Raw genomic sequence first — 18,089 nt, 5'->3', positions numbered from 1 at the left:
GGAGGGACGTTCTTGGCGGGTTTTCTTTTCGAAGGTTTTCTCCAAATGTATTCCTGAATGCTCTGGCTGGCGCCTAGTTTTTCGTCTTCATGCATCTCACTACCCGAGACATCGTTCGGAAAACGTCTGCCGTTTCCCAGTTTTTGCCGCGTCTCTGGACGCGGTGCCGGACGAAGGCAAGAAAAGAGGACGTTCAAGTTCGCGTCTGTACGCTGGGACGGTCCATCTTTCTTTGTAGGAGCCGCGATGAGTTCAGTGCAGATGACCACGAGACGTATATCATCATATCATGCTCATATTCCCATGAAGCGTAGATCTGCGCCGACGAGTAGAGGCACACCCTGATGCTGCACGCAGGAGACAAACGTGTGCGTATCTCTAGCGTCTGGGCCTGTATTCGGGGGCCACAGAAGTAGGATATGACCGCGGAAGTGTCATTAGCCACACATTTTTGTATATTGGATCGGATGTCGGTGAAAAATTTCTGTCGATCTCAGGATGCGATTGTCATCAGACAAAGAGCACCACCGTTAATGGTGCGTCTACGCTGCACTGCGATAGCAAACGAAGCCTTCCAGCGTGTTTTTACCCTCGCGCCCATTGAGGTAAACGGTTGTGACAGGAGTGGGGTTCGAACCCACGCCCTTTCGGACTGCGGCCTTAACGCAGCGCCTTAGACCACTCGGCCATCCTGCCTGGAGCAGTGGTCATCTGATTTGAGTGGCGAGCCGCTCCGATCCATCAATTTGTTTCGTATTAAGCAGCAGGCCAGGACGGATTCGAGCAAAATATCAGGGGTGACAGCCTTGCCATGCTTTTTTGTAGCAGACTGCTGATTCAATAAAAGTACTCACACCTTCAACACAACGCGTCCCTGCAGGAGGGGGCGTGGAGGTTGAGGCCGCGGTGTAGGCTAGTGACCACGCTCTTTCTGCGGGTACCCTGAAGTGGCGCGGAACCAGAAGTTTGCCGAGAGCGCATTTGCCGTCTTTCGACACACGAGGCGCGAAAAGCTCGGGATCTTCTGTCGTGGCGACTGGAAAGCCGCTCTCGAGCTCTCCGCTACACACGGGGTATTTATGGTCTTCGGTGAAGGACTGGAGAGCTCGCAAACACCGCGGCGTGTGCAGTAGCGCCCTGGAACTGTTCGAGTTACTCCAACCACTTTACTACGGTGTGGCGAAGCTAAGCACCTCATTCTGTCAGCGCCTCTGGCAATCGCTCTCTGGAAGAACAGAGGGCCGTCACGTGAAAAATCTGAATAAAGCTCGAAATAGTATCTTCCCGCTGCCAGCCGATCTGTTGCGTTCGCGGCAACGTTTGCATCGAGGGTCGCTTTCCATGACAAGTGTAAAAACCATGAACGAAATGCGGTGTCTCTGCTACGAAGAGGTCCAGCCCCCTCTGGTGGCGTCTACAAGGGGCAGCTGAAGGTTTGAAAGCGAGACCCAAGTCTCAGCACAGCGTCGGCGCAAATGCGCATGGATTCGTGGCTTGGCCATGCATGAGAGGACATGCGACCGTTTCCCTAGTCCTATGTCTGTCGGATTTGCCGTCCCTTTCGTCGCACATCTCAAAATCTCAGGAAGCACACAACTGCATACATACGAGAGATATGCGTAGGCCCATATATATACCCTCAACCCCATAAACCCCATATATATATATATATATATATATACATGAGAAGAGCCGCGCGAGTGGAAATGGCATCACGAGCTCGCCATGTTCTGCCTAGAGCTCAGGGGCTTGAGCGTCGTTTCTCTTGAAGATCACACAAGAAGGAAAAAGCATCGAGTCGCGTCAAATACAGCCAAGCCATCTTCACGAACGCCACAGGACACCTCTTGAGACTGTAAACTGAGGACACGCGTCCACAATGAAATTAACAACGGGAAGCAGGTAAGAAGCGGATTCAACGATAAGCCTTTCGGCTACTTCTTCGGCGGACTGGAAAACGGGAACGCGCAGCCTGCATGAAGAAACAGCAACAAGAACGCACACTCCATTGCAAGGCTCTTCGTAAGTATCTCTGCACACTGAGGACCGCGTCCTTACGTGCTGGTTTCTACAGCCTGCACACAGGCTACTCCAAAAACGTGTTCAGAAATTGGACGCCACTTGCCGTCCTAGACTCGCTCTTACAGATAGGCCTACGTACAAATATATCATACGATTATATTCCTGTATCATTGCATACTTTCGTCCTTAAATAGCCGCACGCGCACAGTGACCGTCCTAACGACGAAGGTGCAACGGCCAAAAACTCGGAAAGGAGTCAGCCATTGAATTCATATACCTACATTATTCCTGTTTCATTTTAGAGCGCAAAACGGAATGCAAAGTACATCAGATGCAGGAGAGCGAATGAGCAGACGCCGAAAGGCGTTGACGCAGACTTACCTCGCACGAGCTCGGGTACAGGTCGTGGCGGATACTTGAATCGGGAAGTCTCGTTAAAGACTTGGAACCTGGGAAGCAGCGGAGAGCGATTGCAGGCGTCACAGATAATTGAAAGGCGAGTCCGAACGCGTGCGACAATTTCTGCTCCCTATTCCGCAGGCATCCCCCCCCCACATTCACTCCTCTGTCTCTTTTTTATAATCACGAACTCAGCCTGACGGCATTCTCGCGATTCCTGTCTCTACAGAATTCTAGATTCCATAGATATCTGCACACATATACATATTTCCCACATGCAATCATGTATACATGCGTATATCTTCATATACGTGTACCCATATGCTGATGTGGTGGGCGCGTCGCTCTAGGCGTGTGAATTGACGCAGTGCATGGGCAAGACCCTCCTGAATCCCGGATCGCCGCGAGGGGGCATCTGACCGCATCCCCGATCCGGATCAACTGGGCCGCCGGCGCCTCAGCGCCCATTTGAAGAGTTGAGTTCTGCTCACATTTCGAGGAGTTTTTGCGCCTCGAGGCTGTCCGAGGGTTTCCAGCGGCCATTCTGCTGCAAACAGCGCGTGTGTCTGTCGCCCTCGACTCGACAGCGCGAGGCAGAGGTCGCGGGGTAGCGGCGGAGGCACTGTACGTAGACCCCCCTGCGCAGATGAAAGAAGGGCACCGGACGTGGAAGAATGGATGGACCGAACGAGGCGAGCAAAGGCGGCGCCATTCCGACGCGCAAGCAGGCTTCCCGCCCTCTTCAGGAACGTCAATGAAGGCGAGAGGAACACCGCGTACGAGTGAGCCGCAACCATGCTTTAAACATACGTTCATATAAGGTATATTTCAGAGCTAGAAAACACAGCCGCCTTCGCCATTCCCCCTAAAACCGCAGACGGTCCTCTGCTCTTGGTGGCGCATGTTGAAAGGACTCCGAGCGGAATGTGATGTCACCGACAGATTCGACAGCGATGTGATTTATGCTCGCTTCAGACGCCTGCGACTTCGTACCAAGTGTCGATGCATGGATGAATGACGGCGGCGTCTTTCTCCTTCTGCTTGAGGCGGTGGAGAATCTCTGTGCCTTGCCAGTGCTGGATCTTGGGAAAGGACTGCCGCAGCTCGAAGCAGGGATTCAGCAGGCGGTGCGACTTTCTCTTGCTGCAGCCGTTCATTTTGCCTACGCGTGCATTTTCTCATGGAAAAGGGACAACGGGGGCTCGGAACCCAACCGGTCAGCTCCCACAGAGCAACGAGAGGGCATATCCGGCTTATAAATGCCGGGGAAAGCGAAGAAACAAGAGTCAAGAGAGGGAGAAGGAACGGGCAGCGCGAAGGTATGCGACGCGCCCACTCTTCAAAAACAGATTTCATCAACGCAGCCTGTATGAAAAAGGCGACATCACCTCGACTCGCCGACTGTTGAGGAGAAGTGAGAGGCTGTATGGAGGAAAGCGGGACAAGAAATCACTTCACAAGCCTCCAAATATAGGTACAATCAAGCGCAGCGCGTGAGCGCGCGTTCACGAGGATCCCAGACGCATGCAGACGAAAGGTGAAAAGGCAGAGCTTTGACAGAGTGAAGGAGCGAGTGCTTGCGTCGACAACAGACGACAAATTAGAAGGTGAAGTGGGTAAATTGTGGCAGGAGTGGAAATCGAGAAATACGAGTGTATGTACGCACACGCCGCACCGGCAACGCTGTGGCTGTGGCCGCAGCGCCGGAGACAGTCGAAAGACAGATAAAGGTGATTAGGAAAACCCCCGCGCCGCACAGGAATAGCAAAGAACACGGTCGTGCGCACGAAAAATACGAAAACGGAAAAAAATCAGCGGAAGAGGAATGTACTTCTGGCCAGAAACCAGGCAAAGGCAAGAGATTGCCGAAGACCGCACGCTCGGCATGCATGTGAGCAGTTTGAGCGCGAAGCGCTCCCTGGTGATACATTTACGATACGGTCAACCAGGACGTCATTACTTTTCTTTGCAGGCTTAGCAACATAACTTTACCGAAATACGGAGGCAAGACGCTGCCAGAGCCTTATGATTGCAGACCGCAGAGGTCTTAAGTTGTGAGTACGTAAGGGGCTGACTTGTACTAAACGCGAGCAGGCGTCTGGTCTCCACCAGGGGGCACCATAGCCGGTGTCGCCTGAATTCTTGCGCCGTTCTTCTTCAGAGTTAGCCAGGATTCATTCTAGTTCTCTGTACCCGTCAGCACGCGAGCCCACATTGAACGAATGATGCAGAAGAGAGATGTACGGAGTCAAGAGACGAGGCGGCGGCAACGTGTTAGGACTTTAGAGAAGAATATCTCGCGCCCGCCCTCTGTGCGCTTGTTGCATCGAACAGGGGAAAAGCATTTACCGGCTCTTATTCTTTCATTTTTTACCAGTGGGGGATCACAAGATGGCAGCTGCGGAGGAGATGGGACGCGCTCCACTTCGCGGCATCATTCATTTGCCTACTCGTGCCGTGGCCTTCGCATCATGAATTGCCGTAGAGAGCGGCTTTCACGCGGTTGCAGACGGAAACGTGACGTGGCCTAAGCTGACTAGGGGGTCAATTATCTGGTTCATCTGCTCTGCGAACCTCTTGTTAAAAGGCATCCCTTGGTCGAGAAAGCACCGTATCGGGAAGAGGTGTCACATCGGTAACGCCACCCCTGCGTACACACCCGCGCCACACCGGCTAAAAGATTCTGTGTCTAACACTGCGTTCACAGACACGCGATAAGCCTGACGCAGAGTGCGCATGGCTCTTATGAGCCGTCGTACTGTGTGGTCCCGGAGTAACCTCCGAACACCGACTGGCAGCGATAAATTTGTAGTACCGGCGCAAGAATATGGCAACCTAGCAGGGAAGTAGATGCAGGATGCGCAAATGCAAAAAACCGTACTCGAATGCAGAAGAGATGATGCGTTCGGACACTGCGATCAGCACTCCAAGTCGCTGAGTCTGCATGCCTCGATGTGGTCAACGGATGGATCTTTATTATATGACAGTCAGCTTGAAATGCCACTGAAGTCGTAGACACCTTTCAGCAACTAGGCACCCCTGCGGACCTTTTTCAGAACCGTTCCTTGAAGAAAAGATGCAGGGCGGTCTCTTACTTTCGAGTTACACCATTTTTGTGCCAGCTACTTCCTATCGAGACACCGAGCGATGAATTCAGATTAGCCACCGGATTCCATTGATACACACGCGCTATTATTTCAAATTCCGCGTTTCGTGTCTCAAAGCAACAATCCCGAATCAGGAATAAGGAAGCGCGGCTGTATCAGCACTTTGCCGCGGGATTCCAGCTCAAGCACTGACATACCGCTGCGACAGATGCCGCTTTGTCAATGGTTTCATCAACGGCGCCAAAGAAACGCGGGACACTGTCTTTCGCGACGAACACACTTGAAGCTCAATTGCATGGAACTGATGTCGACATATAGAATGAAGAAAATGTGCCGCGCGCTCTCCTGAAACAAAGTGACGTATCTACAAATACATGTATGAACCCGCAATAGCAGCAGTGTGACCGCTGTGCTGCTTTTTCCTCACCCCCCTGTAAGAAGCCCGCATAGGAGGCGCATCTTTCCGACAGGAACGGGAGACTCAGACACAAATAGGAACGTCTGCAGAAGAGTGTGAGGAATCCGCAGAGAAGCAATGGCAGCCCAGAAGAGCTTTCCGCATAATCACCGTCTCCCTATTGCCACAGCATGTTTCGTAGTCGTTGGGCAGGAGAGGATTTCCCGACTGTGTAACGGAGCCACACACGGCGAGGGGGAGAGAATTTCAGGTAATTCCACTCCAAAGTTGAAATGGTGGTGTCCTTCCCAATCGAACAAACCTCTGTTTGATTTGGGTAAACGCCATGGCTCTGTGCTGCGAATGTGCCGCTGATTGCAGCTCGTTCGGCAGTTTCGACAGGCAAGAGGATTATGATCCCAAACCTGAAACTGATGTGAAGCAGTGGAACGAGACGATGCAGAATGAAATTTTGTTGGATAAAGGCAACAGGCGGTAGAGACAAACGCAGGGCTGGCAGGCATAGCTGGTTGCCGGGAGCGTCTTGTCTCGTATTGTCGAGCCTCCGCGATTTTCGCAGTGTCCTCCCGCGTGATCTGCCAACCTCCCACGCATCACGAACGTATTCAGGGTTTTCAGTCTTGGAGAACGGGTGTTTCAGCCATTCTAGGAAAACACACGGGGCTGGCTGGCGCCACCCTCCGACTGTGTGCGGCGAGCATCTTGAGTTAGTGGCCTGCAAGGAACGCTGGCGCTATTTTCATGCGGTGTCCGCGGCCGGGGATGCTGTGGAATAACTACACTGAGGATGCGCAGGGGCTCCAGCTATTGGAGCATTTTGGACGCCCAGGATTTGTTCTTGCGGCTATTGGAAAGTGCTGCCGACGAAAAATCCCTTGGGTGTCTCGTCGGAACAAATCCAAACGTGTCCTCTACTGGACTGGCTCTCCCTGGCCGCTGATGGGCGGTTCACGGTTGGGACTTGACAACCACGGATCAACTATCGCAACTCCGTCCTCGCCACACAGACTTATCGTCTGCCTCAATCAAACTGAAACGTGTGCTACATCAACTGTGAAAACCTGTGTGAGTTTGAGGGGCGGTTGGGACCGTGGCGTGTGAACCTCGGGTGAACCGAACTGCCAGCCACTCGAGCGCCTTGACAGCATTTCCCCTTTCCGCAAACTCAGAGTACGCGAATGACACTTGTCTTCCGTTTTCTGGAACGCCGTGTCGACAGGACGAGCTGGCGACTGGTGCGTCCTGGCATCTTGTAACGTCCGCCGTCTTCACTGCTCTTGTTTGGTGGAGCAAATAGGAGGAAGCCTCATGCTCAAAAGTCATGCCACTTTCCGCACACGGTCTCTTATAAGCATATCAGCTTGAATGACAGCCCCCCCAAAAAGCCGCAGGTGGGATGGGTGGTACGTCTGTTGAAGAGTCCGGAGATGCTCGTTCTGTTCCGTGGCTGTAACTGGCGCGAGTGTGAGATGCTCGTGCTGTGCAGCGGCCACCGACCTCTAGCCATTTTTTTCCCCAGGGACCGTTCCTATGCGTCGACACTTCGCCAAACCTCGTTTTCGAGTTTTTGCTCCACGCGACCCGAGTTTTCAATGGAACTTCTAAATGGTCTGCGGTGGTTGTGGACGCTGTCTCCGTACTTGCTGACGGCGGGGATGCTCTTTTGGGTGTTCCAGCCCAGTCTGCTCGTCGCTCTGGGACTCGGAGGAATCTTGGCAGTCACGCTGGTGCTGTATGCCTTTAAGTGGTGCCGTCCTCTAATTGTGTATCTTCTGCAGCCCCGGGTTGACGAGGCGGTTGAAGAACAACATCAGGAGGCCCGCCGAGACGCTCCGCCGCACTAAGGGTCCTAGGCCCACGCTGTTTCGCCAGTGTTTTCGGAACTTGCTCACCGCCTCCAAGATGACGTGGATGCTCCAACAGCCCCCCACGGGGAAAGGCTGGCTGCAGTCGGACAGAGACGCACGCTTGCTGGAACAGTATCGAGACATGTGGAATCTGCATCGCGCTCGGCCGTCGAATGCTGTTCTGCCCGATGCTACGCATTCCGATGTCCCGGGTACTTGGGTACGCACACACATTTCATTGATTAGGGGGTTTCAGCGTAGGGTAGACGTGCTCTTTGCCGAGGAAGCAACCATGGCGTTGCATGACAGATCATCCCTGCGCTCGCGTGCACCAGCGCCGTCCACGGCGGCGTGGCTTCCGCGATTCAGACGGCGATCTGAGCTGGTACAAGCTCATACGAATCACTAGTTTGTTTTCCGTGGTATGAAACTCTGAATCGAGCGCCCGTTACTGGGTGCGCGAGCAAGATTTGTTGTGCGGTGTGCTTTTCTTTGGCAGTCGTACGACACCGTCAACAGGCGCCTACGCGAGGAGATTCTGAAACGCACGTTCCACGAGAATGCAGAGTTTCTCCAAACGCACCCGGAGTCTCTGCAGCGGTTGCAAGCGCTCGACCAGGAGATGGGCGAGTCTCTCACGACGCCCCTGCGCTATTTACCAGAGGTGGAGAAGTCAAACAAGGGAGCCAGAAAAGCGGGGGCGTATTCGCTGGACGTTGAGAAGGCGGACATTCGACTGTGGAACGAGGTCGTCTTGCCGAAGTGGGTAGCGAAAGACGCTACGTGGGCGTCGGCGCCGTGGCTCGTAGCCGAGCTCTTTTTTTACCGGCGCATCTCGCACGCATTTGACTACTTCACGACGCTCTACGACCCGTTTGAGAAACAGAAGATGGCAGGTCTCCGGGGCTGTGCGCCAATGCTGCTTCGCTTTGGAGAGTCGCTCAGACGCATGAACGACCCAGCGGGCTGCACGCCTGACGACGCGGCAGTCTTCAGGGCAGGCTTGCGCAGCGCCATTCTTGGGGCGCTGAAAGGTAACGCGGCGGACCTGAGTTTGTGGCCTTGCAGCCACGAGGAAGCTGAGACACAAGCTGGGCAAGAAACGACCGCCTCGTCCGTTCTGGGGGAGGATGACGACGAGAGCGCGTGCATTCTCTGCGATGACTTTGACGCCTTTTTCGAAGATGTCCGCAGTCAATTCTCCGCGGAGCGCTCCGCAAAGAAGGAGCGGAAGGCCGTGATTTTCGTTGACAACGCTGGCTCAGAAGTTCTCACCGACATGTGGCTGGCGTGTGTGCTGCTGGAATACAAAGTTGTCGACAAGGTCGTCTTCTACGTCAAAGAATACCCCATCTTCGTGAGCGATGCGCTGCCGAAAGATTTCCAGCTCACCTACACGTGGATTCAACAACAAGCCTCGAAAGCTGTGAGTCTTCAATAGAACGTAGTCGGCAAAATGGACATTCGGGTGGGCGTCGTTCTTACATTCACGCCAGCGGCGGACTGCGTGCCGGAAGTCGCGTGGACGATATCGCTGTTGGTGAGTTTAGTTAGAGCGGTCCACGTCCCTGGCAAGGTCCATTATTGTGTAGATGTATTGGGCAGCTTCACTTGGCTTTTTCCGGTCCGTGATGGTATTTGAGAAACGTCAGTCCCCATGCCATACCGGCGAGCGAGGACATAATCGCCGCAGCAGCTGTAAGCGATTCCGCACCAAATTGGAGAGCGGCGGCAACGTATCGCAAGTGTGTATGTCTGCAGCGTCTGCTGCAGACATACACAGACGCTGTGCTGAATTCACGGCCGGTTGCCTTGTGGCATGTGCTGCGCATCTTTCATGGTGTTTTACGGTTCGTTTGCTACCTTGTTATTTAGAGACCGACCGTCAGTGCTCTGGCTAACTTGTGGCGGTCGTACGTGGAGAGGGGCCGATGGGAGGTTAAGGCGCACACGTACTTCTGCATGCCGTTCGAGTACTCGGACATGCCCAGCGAGCTCTACGCAGAACTGCGCGACACAGCGTCGGTGCTTATCAGCAAAGGAGACGCGAATTACCGACGCATCCTTGGTACGACGCGGGGGCGTCCCGGGGTCTGCGTTCGAATCCGCGTGCGCCTCAGCGAGGCAGCCTCTTCACGTCTTGGCGCACGGCATCTCCGCAGACACACCTGTAGCGGTGCTTTCTAGAGTTTCGCCGATGGATGAAGTTTGCCTTTTTTGTGCTGCGGTTGGGTGTCTCAGGCGATAGAGCGTGGTCAATTCAAACTCCGTTCTCGCGCGTGGCGCAGTACGCCCCCTGCCCACTGCTGGCTCTACGCAAGCTGAAGGCTGACGTTGCGTAAGTGTTACCCTGCAGCCAGCTAAGCTATGGCAGCTCTCCGCTCTGAAGGTATAGGCGTGTTCACGCCTACTTTGCATCGAGACTGAATTCTTCCTGTGCCGCGCTTTCTCAGATGCGGCATTTCAGCGGAAAAGCAGAAGCACGCCGAGGAGACGGATAAAGAATGGATGGTTAACGGCAAGTGAGTGCTACGCCGCACATGTAGTTTGTATCCTGCTCTCGACTGGACGGACAGAGTCAGCTGTTGGAGTGCGCGAGGTTAGTTATGCAGCATCTCTGCGGAAAATGCAAGTCGACTTTCACGTGTGTTTATCGTCAAAGCGACGAGCCGTGACCTTGAGCGGGGGATTCCCCAGTGACGTCCGCAGGCAGCGGGCACATCTTCTTCGTTATGGTACTGGACTGCGGGTCGGCTCGATAGACAGTCAGGTATCTGCTTATGCCACTCGAGACTCCAGGTGGACTGTGGATGCCCCGTGGGGATAGTCCCCCTGTAGTTTCCGCCCCTGTAAGCCCGTTGTTAAGGCGACGAGTGGTGTTCGTGTGACTGTTTTTCTTGTACAGGTGGGGTGTAATTCACTACTTCAACCCACGTTGTGTGGACGAGCGTCCGCTGGAATGACGCGTACCGTGCGCGGACCTTCGAGAGAACTGAGTTTGCGCACGCTGGACGGGTGACTAGTCACGAATGCTAAAGCGTCAAACACGCTGAGAAGCGTCTTGCGCAGACGCGTGAGTTTGGGTTACGCCTTGGTCTAAACTTTTGGTATGGCGTCGCTAGTGATCGTAGTCTCGCGACTGTGCACCCGTGCAACTCTTCTGGAATATCTTTTATTCGATAGTGGTTCCGCAATACAAGCACGCGCGCTAGAGGCGCCCCCTCTGTCCTGTAGCGCTCCGGGCATGCCTGGAAGCGCAGTCGTGTTCCTGCCCTCGTTTTTTCTGTCTGACTTTGATCTGCGGCACCGAGAGAGTTGCTTTCCGCAAATCTTGTTAATAGTGATATCGCTGTTGACGCTTTCGCGCCAGCGGAACGCGCGGTTACTTCTTCGTCGTTTCACGTGGCGAATCGCAACGGAGTCGAACCTCGTGGATATTTGCATGGATTTCCAGTCTTGATCACTTGACAGAAGCCGCCAGGTCCCTCGAAGATTCAGTTACCTCCGTTGGGTCGTCGGCGGCTGCGAGCAGAGTAGAGAGTAGAGGGGTTCGTAGGCCTGGCCTCGACTCAAGCGAACGGCACTATTTGCGACCCGACGAAGCCGCGGAGCGAAGAATTCGCTACATTTTCAGATCACTAGACATGTGTAGCTGATGGCGATGTGATGGCGGGGATAGAAAGGAAGGCTGGATCAAGCGCCGCAACATTAGCAAAAGGTCCTCGCATGACTGCAGGTTTCACCCCAGCGAGTGCGGACTTGCGCGCCGCGTAATACAGAAGGCGCTCTACGCACAGAGGACAGAGAGATCGGCGGTGGGTATGGTAGCACAAGCTTTCCTGAAGCCTGCCGCAGAAGGTGCCAGGCCTGTGTCACCTGCTCGATGGCGTGCTTTTCTTTGCCGCCGCAGTGTGGCATCTACCGATTGCCATAGACATACTCTGCTATTTCTGGCGAATCGGAGTGCGCAATAAGCTGAAAAGCCAGCTCCCCCCATCACGGCTTTCTCGCATTTTCACGAAAGCCGACAGACTCTCGACTCGCCGCGACGTCTCCTCGCAGTATTGTGGGGAAAATTGCAGCAGTTTCTGTCCGCACAGGCAGCCGTGCACTCCAACCTGCTCTCGTCGCGACTCCTGCGCAGAGAAAAGCCTGTTTGCGACTTGTCGCCACCTGTGCGTCTCACGTGGATCCACGCTGGTTTCTCTCAGTGACTGAACGCGTGTGTCGCACGGTGCATGTGTGGCACTTCGCGCGGACGACCGCGGGAGCGGAGTTGTTGCTTTTCGCAGGGAAGTTGGATTTTTGCGTGTGTTGGGTCCCCGCGTTTCGTCGAGTTTGTCTCTCCGTGGATGTCGATTGTCCCTCTCAGAATCCCCTCAGAAATTACTTCGCTCCGCTTGCACGTTTTTTGAGGAGAGAGTGTTTTTTTCACCTGCACTGCGGACCGCGTTTCCGGGTCTGTTGACCGATTGTGTGTGTGGGTCGCGAGTTTGCGTCTTGTCTGTTCGTTGCTCTTTTCAGTCGCCACGAGCACCATGGCTTTCTCTCTGCGCTGTGTGACTGCGAGGGCGGCAAGCTCGCGCTTGTCCCTCTCTCCGTCTTTCCTGCCCTCCTCTTCAGCCGTCGCTGCCTCCTCCGTTTCTTGCGTGTCGCAGCATGCCACATCTCGCAGAGACTTCACGAAGATCTCTGGTCCGCGCGCGATTTCTCCCGTCTCTCCCTCTGCTCGCTTCTTGTCCTCTGCGTCGTCTGCCGGCGTTGCGACGGGCGGAGCGTTCAACCTGGAGGGCAAGATCCACGTGAAGAACCCAGTCGTGGAGATGGACGGCGACGAAATGACTCGCATTCTCTGGGCCTGGATCAAAGACAAGCTCCTCTTCCCTTACCTCGAAATTCCGCTTGAGTACTACGACCTCAGCGTCACGAATCGCGACCGGACCGAAGACACAGTCACTCTCGAGGCCGCCGAAGCCATCAAAAAATGCAACGTCGGCATCAAATGTGCCACCATCACGCCCGACGAGGGCCGTGTCAAGGAATTCAACTTGAAGAAGATGTGGAAAAGCCCGAACGGGACTATCAGGTGCGCACAGCGAACCAGGAATACATCTGAGCAGCATACTGCAAAGCGTCGCTCCGGCGGCAACGGGTGTTTCGCGGCGCTACTGCGTCTAACCCGAGACGCGTGAAAGACAGAACTGCCACTAGCCATGCGAAAATCAGTGGCCCCGACGCCTTCGTCGGTGAAACAGTTCCCACGTGGATCTTTTTCGATGCCTGTGTATACCGCCATCATGTCGGCGAGAACCCGAGCGCCACATGTGAGGCCGGCGAGCGTATTTATATATATATATATATATATATGCTCGTACCTGAGCAGTCCTTTACGCTTGTCTCAGTGCAGTAGGGAATAGCTCCACCCCCCCCCCCCTGCCGCATGGGGCCAACACGTTCTGCGCACAGGCCGCGTGACGAGCCGTCTGAACGGGGATCTCGGCGCCACGCCATGCCTACCGACTTTTATTCACTCGGCCTCGCTGCGTATGCCTCGCGTGTCGTCGATTCCGAGAGACGAGCGGACTTATGCACCCGCTTTTGCGGCTTCTGACTGCGACGTTTTATCTTTTCCCTGAGTCGTGCGCGTTCTGAATCCTCAACCACTTGTGGTGACGCCCGGGGCTCGGAGGCGTGCCCAGTCGCCGGGTTTGCTTCCGGTTTTCCCGCTTTTTTCGTTGAGGAGATCCCGGCTCTGACTCTCGTTCGCCGCGGCTGCGTTTGCGTTCTTTTCAGAAACATTCTGGATGGCACAGTCTTCCGCGCTCCGATCTTGATCAGCAACGTGCCGCGCCTCGTGCCTGGCTGGAAGAAGCCCATCGTCATCGGCCGTCACGCTTACGGCGACCAGTACAAGGCTGAGTCGCTCGTCTGCGACAGCCCCGGAGACTTCACTATCTCCTTCACGCCGTCGGCGGGCGGCGAGCGCGTCGAGAAGAAAGTCTTCTCTTTCAAGGGCCCCGGTGTCATGCTTGGCATGTATAACACCGAGGACAGCATCCGCGGATTCGCGCTCAGCTCCTTCAAGTTCGCACTGCAGCAGGTAGCTCAGACGAGCCATCCGGCAGGTCGCATTCATCCAGACACACGCATATATATATACATATATATTCATTTCGTTGCAGTATATTTGCATATATACATGCATGTATGTATGAATGTATGTCTGGGGGCGTGAGGTTGCCTCTTGATGTATGAAGCTGTAGTTTTATCACAAAATCTATAGTAAACAATAAATTATTTGTAAATATGTATTTGAAGCGGATCCTGCCGTGCTCAAGAGGGATTCCGCTGTGGCAGCCGAAGCGTGTGGGTCTGCCTGCCTGCGTGCAGGCACGCCAGCGGAACGCATTTCCTGCGTTCTGGCTGGCTGCTTGCTACTGCATGTACATCCTGCATGCGGCTATATATCGATATATACATATATGTACTTATATGTATCTGTACGTACCTGTACATATATATATATATATGTATGTGTGCATCAAGCATATGCGTGCTTTAGGCTTTGTCTTATTTAGGCGTCTCTCTAACGTTTGCAGTTTGTTGTCGTTTTCGGTTGTTTTTCCAGAACATGCCTCTGTATTTAAGCACGAAGAACACGATTCTGAAGCAGTACGACGGCATGTTCAAGGACATTTTCCAGTCCTACTACGAAGAGCAGTTCCGGCCTCTTTTTGAGAAGCAAGGCATCTGGTATGAGCACAGACTCATCGACGACATGGTCGCGCAGGCTCTCAAGTCCGAGGGCGGCTTCGTTTGGGCCTGCAAGAACTACGACGGCGACGTCCAGTCTGACATCGTCGCGCAGGTAAGATACCAGATAAAAATCGCGCAGCTGCTGCGTCTAGCAGCTCTGTCCAGGGGAGAGGGAGGACGGAGTAGCCTCGAAAAAAAAAAATCCAGCGCGACCGACGAGCGAAAACAGAGACAGGCGCGAGGCAGATCCACGGCAACCGGACTGCTGCCTAGACGGATGGGGGTGGGGAGGGTTCCGGAAGCAAGTTCTCGTGCTAGAATATACCTGAAAATCAATATATAAAACAAGGTGTACGAATATCATGACGTTCATTTTGGTCGTCGCCTCTTTGATGTCCATCTGGACGGAATGCGGAGAGACATGGATGCTGTGCCACCTCGATGTCGCTGCTGGGGCGTCGTCTGCCGCGTATCTAGCGGCCTCTGTCTGTTAGCGCCGCGGGCTCTGCGCCACTCCTCGGATGCGTGCGCTTCTGTGCAACCGACGGCGTCTCTCTTTCGCCTGTTTTCCTTTATTTCGTCTCTCTTTTCTCGACGTTCAGGCGGGGTCGCTCGCTGCGTTGTGCGGGCCTTTTCTTTCTTCAGGGCTACGGCTCGCTCGGCTTGATGACCTCCATTCTGGTCTGTCCCGACGGGCAGACAGTCGTCAGCGAGGCTGCCCACGGCACCGTGACGCGCCACTTCCGCCAGCACCAGAAGGGTCATAAAACGTCCACGAATCCAATCGCCTCGATCTTCGCCTGGACTCGGGGCCTTGCACACAGGTAGCGGATCCAAGAGGGGGAGAAGGAAAAGCAATGGAGAGCCCACAGAGCAGCAGTGTCGTTGGAATACGCTCGAGAGCACGGCGCCGAAAAGCGCAAGCCGCCGCCCCCGTCCAGATCCACGGTCCGATGAGGGCTTTCTTTTTTTGTTCTGTCCATTGCTGGGGCGTGGCAGTAGGAGGCGATGCATGCGCTTGTGCGTCGCTGTCTCCGTCCGCGTGTGGCTGTGCAGAGCGAAGCTCGACGGCAACGACCGCCTGGAGCAGTTCTGCATTGCTCTGGAGAAGGCCTGCGTCCAGACCGTCGAGAGCGGCGCGATGCCGAAGGATCTCGCGATCTGCGTCAAAGGCGCCGACAACGTCACGGTAAGCAACTACGCAGTCTGCGCACTTTCCTTTTCATCTCTCGGTGACGCGGTAGGCACCGACCTGCAGGCGGCACTTCGCGGCCTGTGCTTGCCGTAGGCGTCTTCTGGCTAGGGTGTAGGGTTGTACAGGGCGGAGGCATCGGGCTCCGATCGTCCATTGCCTCATCGCTCGGTCTTTCTTGCGTGAGGTTCGCGCGCTTGTCTGTGTTGGATCATGCTCGGCGCAGGCCAATGACTACCTGACCACTGAGGAGTTCATGGACGCGATCTCCAGCACCCTCAAGATGAACTTGATCACGCACCAAACGCCGCAGACGCACCACGTTGTAGGGGGCAAGCTGTCGAACTCAAACTGGGAGCATTACGCAGCCTCTGAGCACAATTCCTCTGTCGTAAGACCTCTAGCTAGCGGCGCTCTGAGCTCTGCGCGGCCTCGACTCAGTTGCGGCAGGAATCCTTATGCAGCTACGCCCTTGTGGGGAGGAGCTTCCGAGCGAAGACATCGCTGAGTCCTTCTTCTGCATTGGTAGCACAGGATCCACGCACGCGTAGACCCGGTGGTCGCCTCCGTTTTAACCTAAGAGCAATTCGGGTTGCTTCATCAGCAGAGTGTGTGTGACATCCCAATCGTTGCGGAGGGAGCGCAACCGCGGGCGGCTACGAGAGACGATGTGCTCGTGGATGTCGCACGGGGCTCCACTTGAGCACTATGGAGCTGATGTTTAAGATCATCGCAGAACAGCTGTCGAAATAAGTTTCACGCACGCTGTGACTCACTCAGCGACGACAGGACGCATTCGGGTACGCACATGCAACGCTTTTTGTTTGCGCATGCAGGATGACCACGATGACAACCAGCGCCGATAATCGGTGTGAATCCATTGTCGAAAAGATCTCTCGCGTGGCTTGTCTGAGCGAGGAGAAAAGCGCAAACAGAAGAAAGGGAGAAAGAAATGGCTGATGAATCAGTTGATGGTGAAGCGGGCGAGTTGGACTGCCGGGTGCTGAGCAGAGACGATCGCAAGCCGACGACGTCGCGGGGCTGTGTGGTGTCTGTTGCTCTTTTACACGTCCGGCGCTGGTGCATGCTGAACGTTCTCTTGTCGAAAAATCAAACGTTGCTGTTTTTCGCGTCCGCCCTTGTACAGAAAAGGGTCCGCGCGACAGCCGAGAGGCAGACAGAAGCGAGCAATGTTGAGGAGAGAGGGAACGAATGGGAGACGTTGTGAGGCAGAAGTGACATACACCGGATAGCGGAAAAAGATGTAGGAAGAGAATTCTGCCACACAATCTTGTTAAGGAGAATCAAGATTGGACAGGAGTAAAGATGCAAGTGCAGTACGTTCTCGCGTTTCCATCCTGCTATATAGAAGGAAGAAGCATATAGGAAGCACAAGGGCTCACGGAGACTGCAAAGATCATAGCCGTGGATCGGTGGCACGTTGTAAGTAGGTCTCGTCTCTAAACAAACGATTTGCGATCCACAGCTGTATGACTGGAAGCCAACAAACTGATGAGCTAACGAGACAGAGAGGAGACGTTTCTGGGCAAATACGACTCCGCGCGCGTCTCCGGCGTTGAATACACAGGTGGATCACGGACATGACGGAATGCGGAGAGGCAAGATATCTAGACAGACGAAAGCTAGTCAGGGACCCCTCCGGGCTCCTCGAAGAAACCAAAAAAAGCAGATCTTGACCGAAGCGACTCCGGCAACCTGCCTCGTGACTCGCAAAGCATACACTGCTGGACTGCCCTCATCTCCGCAGAGTAAAGATTCATGTGAGGTCTGTGCCTTGCCCCTAACTCTATTTGAAAAAGGGACCATGGTAGGGTTGACCATACTGTGACGCACTGGGAGTGTTTGGTCAGGCAGCTCGCCAGCATCCCTTTCGCAGGCGCGATTCGACGACGGCAAAATGACGTAGCACTTCGAGTAGGCGGACATGAGTTGAATATGGGAAACCTTCCACTCTGCCTGGCGAACCCTCGTCATGGCTTCTGTTAACTTTGTCAGCTCTTATTTGATCCAGTTGCCGGTTTGAAGCATGAGAGACGCGTGAGAACGGCAGATATTACGTGTGAGCATGTCTGCCTCGCTGCCGTCTGAAGGCCGTAAGGACGAAGTGGGGCGTGTGCCAGAGTGCGGAGTGCTGGCTCTCAATGTCCGGAAGCGATGCGTCGCCACGTGCATTTGCATGCAGCGGGATCGCCCAGCATCCACCCAACACGCATTGAGCGACCTCTGCAGCCTGCGCCGGAGAGAGGACGTGTGCGCGCCGCACTGTCGTGCGAGACACGAGGCTTTCGAATCGAAGCGTAGCAAACTAGTAACTGTGACAATAATCG

At 54.6% G+C, this 18,089-nt stretch overlaps 3 protein-coding genes and 1 non-coding gene across 4 annotated transcripts; 2 read left to right on the top strand and 2 right to left on the bottom strand.

Moving 5' to 3' along the window:
• Positions 1-616: 616 nt before the first annotated feature.
• On the bottom strand, positions 617-696 carry BESB_075680. Its single transcript has one exon. It is a non-coding gene; the product is annotated as a tRNA-Leu (tRNA).
• A 1,238-nt stretch (positions 697-1,934) lies between these two features.
• On the bottom strand, positions 1,935-3,578 carry BESB_074160 (uncharacterized protein; the record flags this gene model as incomplete). Its single annotated transcript, XM_029365789.1, has 4 exons — positions 1,935-1,972; positions 2,404-2,471; positions 2,913-3,059; positions 3,415-3,578. 4 exons carry the CDS (start codon positions 3,576-3,578, stop codon positions 1,935-1,937), a joined length of 417 nt encoding a protein of 138 aa, XP_029218273.1.
• A 4,270-nt stretch (positions 3,579-7,848) lies between these two features.
• On the top strand, positions 7,849-10,756 carry BESB_074150 (DUF89/Fructose bisphosphatase; the record flags this gene model as incomplete). Its single annotated transcript, XM_029365788.1, has 6 exons — positions 7,849-8,013; positions 8,293-9,219; positions 9,669-9,861; positions 10,035-10,131; positions 10,247-10,315; positions 10,699-10,756. The coding sequence occupies 6 exons, from the start codon at positions 7,849-7,851 to the stop codon at positions 10,754-10,756; spliced, it is 1,509 nt and encodes a 502-aa protein (XP_029218272.1).
• A 1,575-nt stretch (positions 10,757-12,331) lies between these two features.
• BESB_074140 (isocitrate dehydrogenase) lies at positions 12,332-16,607 on the top strand (the record flags this gene model as incomplete). Its single annotated transcript, XM_029365787.1, has 7 exons — positions 12,332-12,879; positions 13,587-13,893; positions 14,422-14,661; positions 15,195-15,373; positions 15,606-15,738; positions 15,968-16,132; positions 16,578-16,607. The coding sequence occupies 7 exons, from the start codon at positions 12,332-12,334 to the stop codon at positions 16,605-16,607; spliced, it is 1,602 nt and encodes a 533-aa protein (XP_029218271.1).
• Between the last annotated feature and the right edge of the window lie 1,482 nt (positions 16,608-18,089).

The sequence above is a fragment of the Besnoitia besnoiti genome (assembly GCF_002563875.1).
Source record: "Besnoitia besnoiti strain Bb-Ger1 chromosome Unknown contig00007, whole genome shotgun sequence".
Lineage (NCBI taxonomy): Eukaryota > Apicomplexa > Conoidasida > Eucoccidiorida > Sarcocystidae > Besnoitia > Besnoitia besnoiti.
The sequence above is the reverse complement of the archived record's forward strand: the minus strand, read 5'-3'. Positions and strand labels throughout refer to the sequence as shown.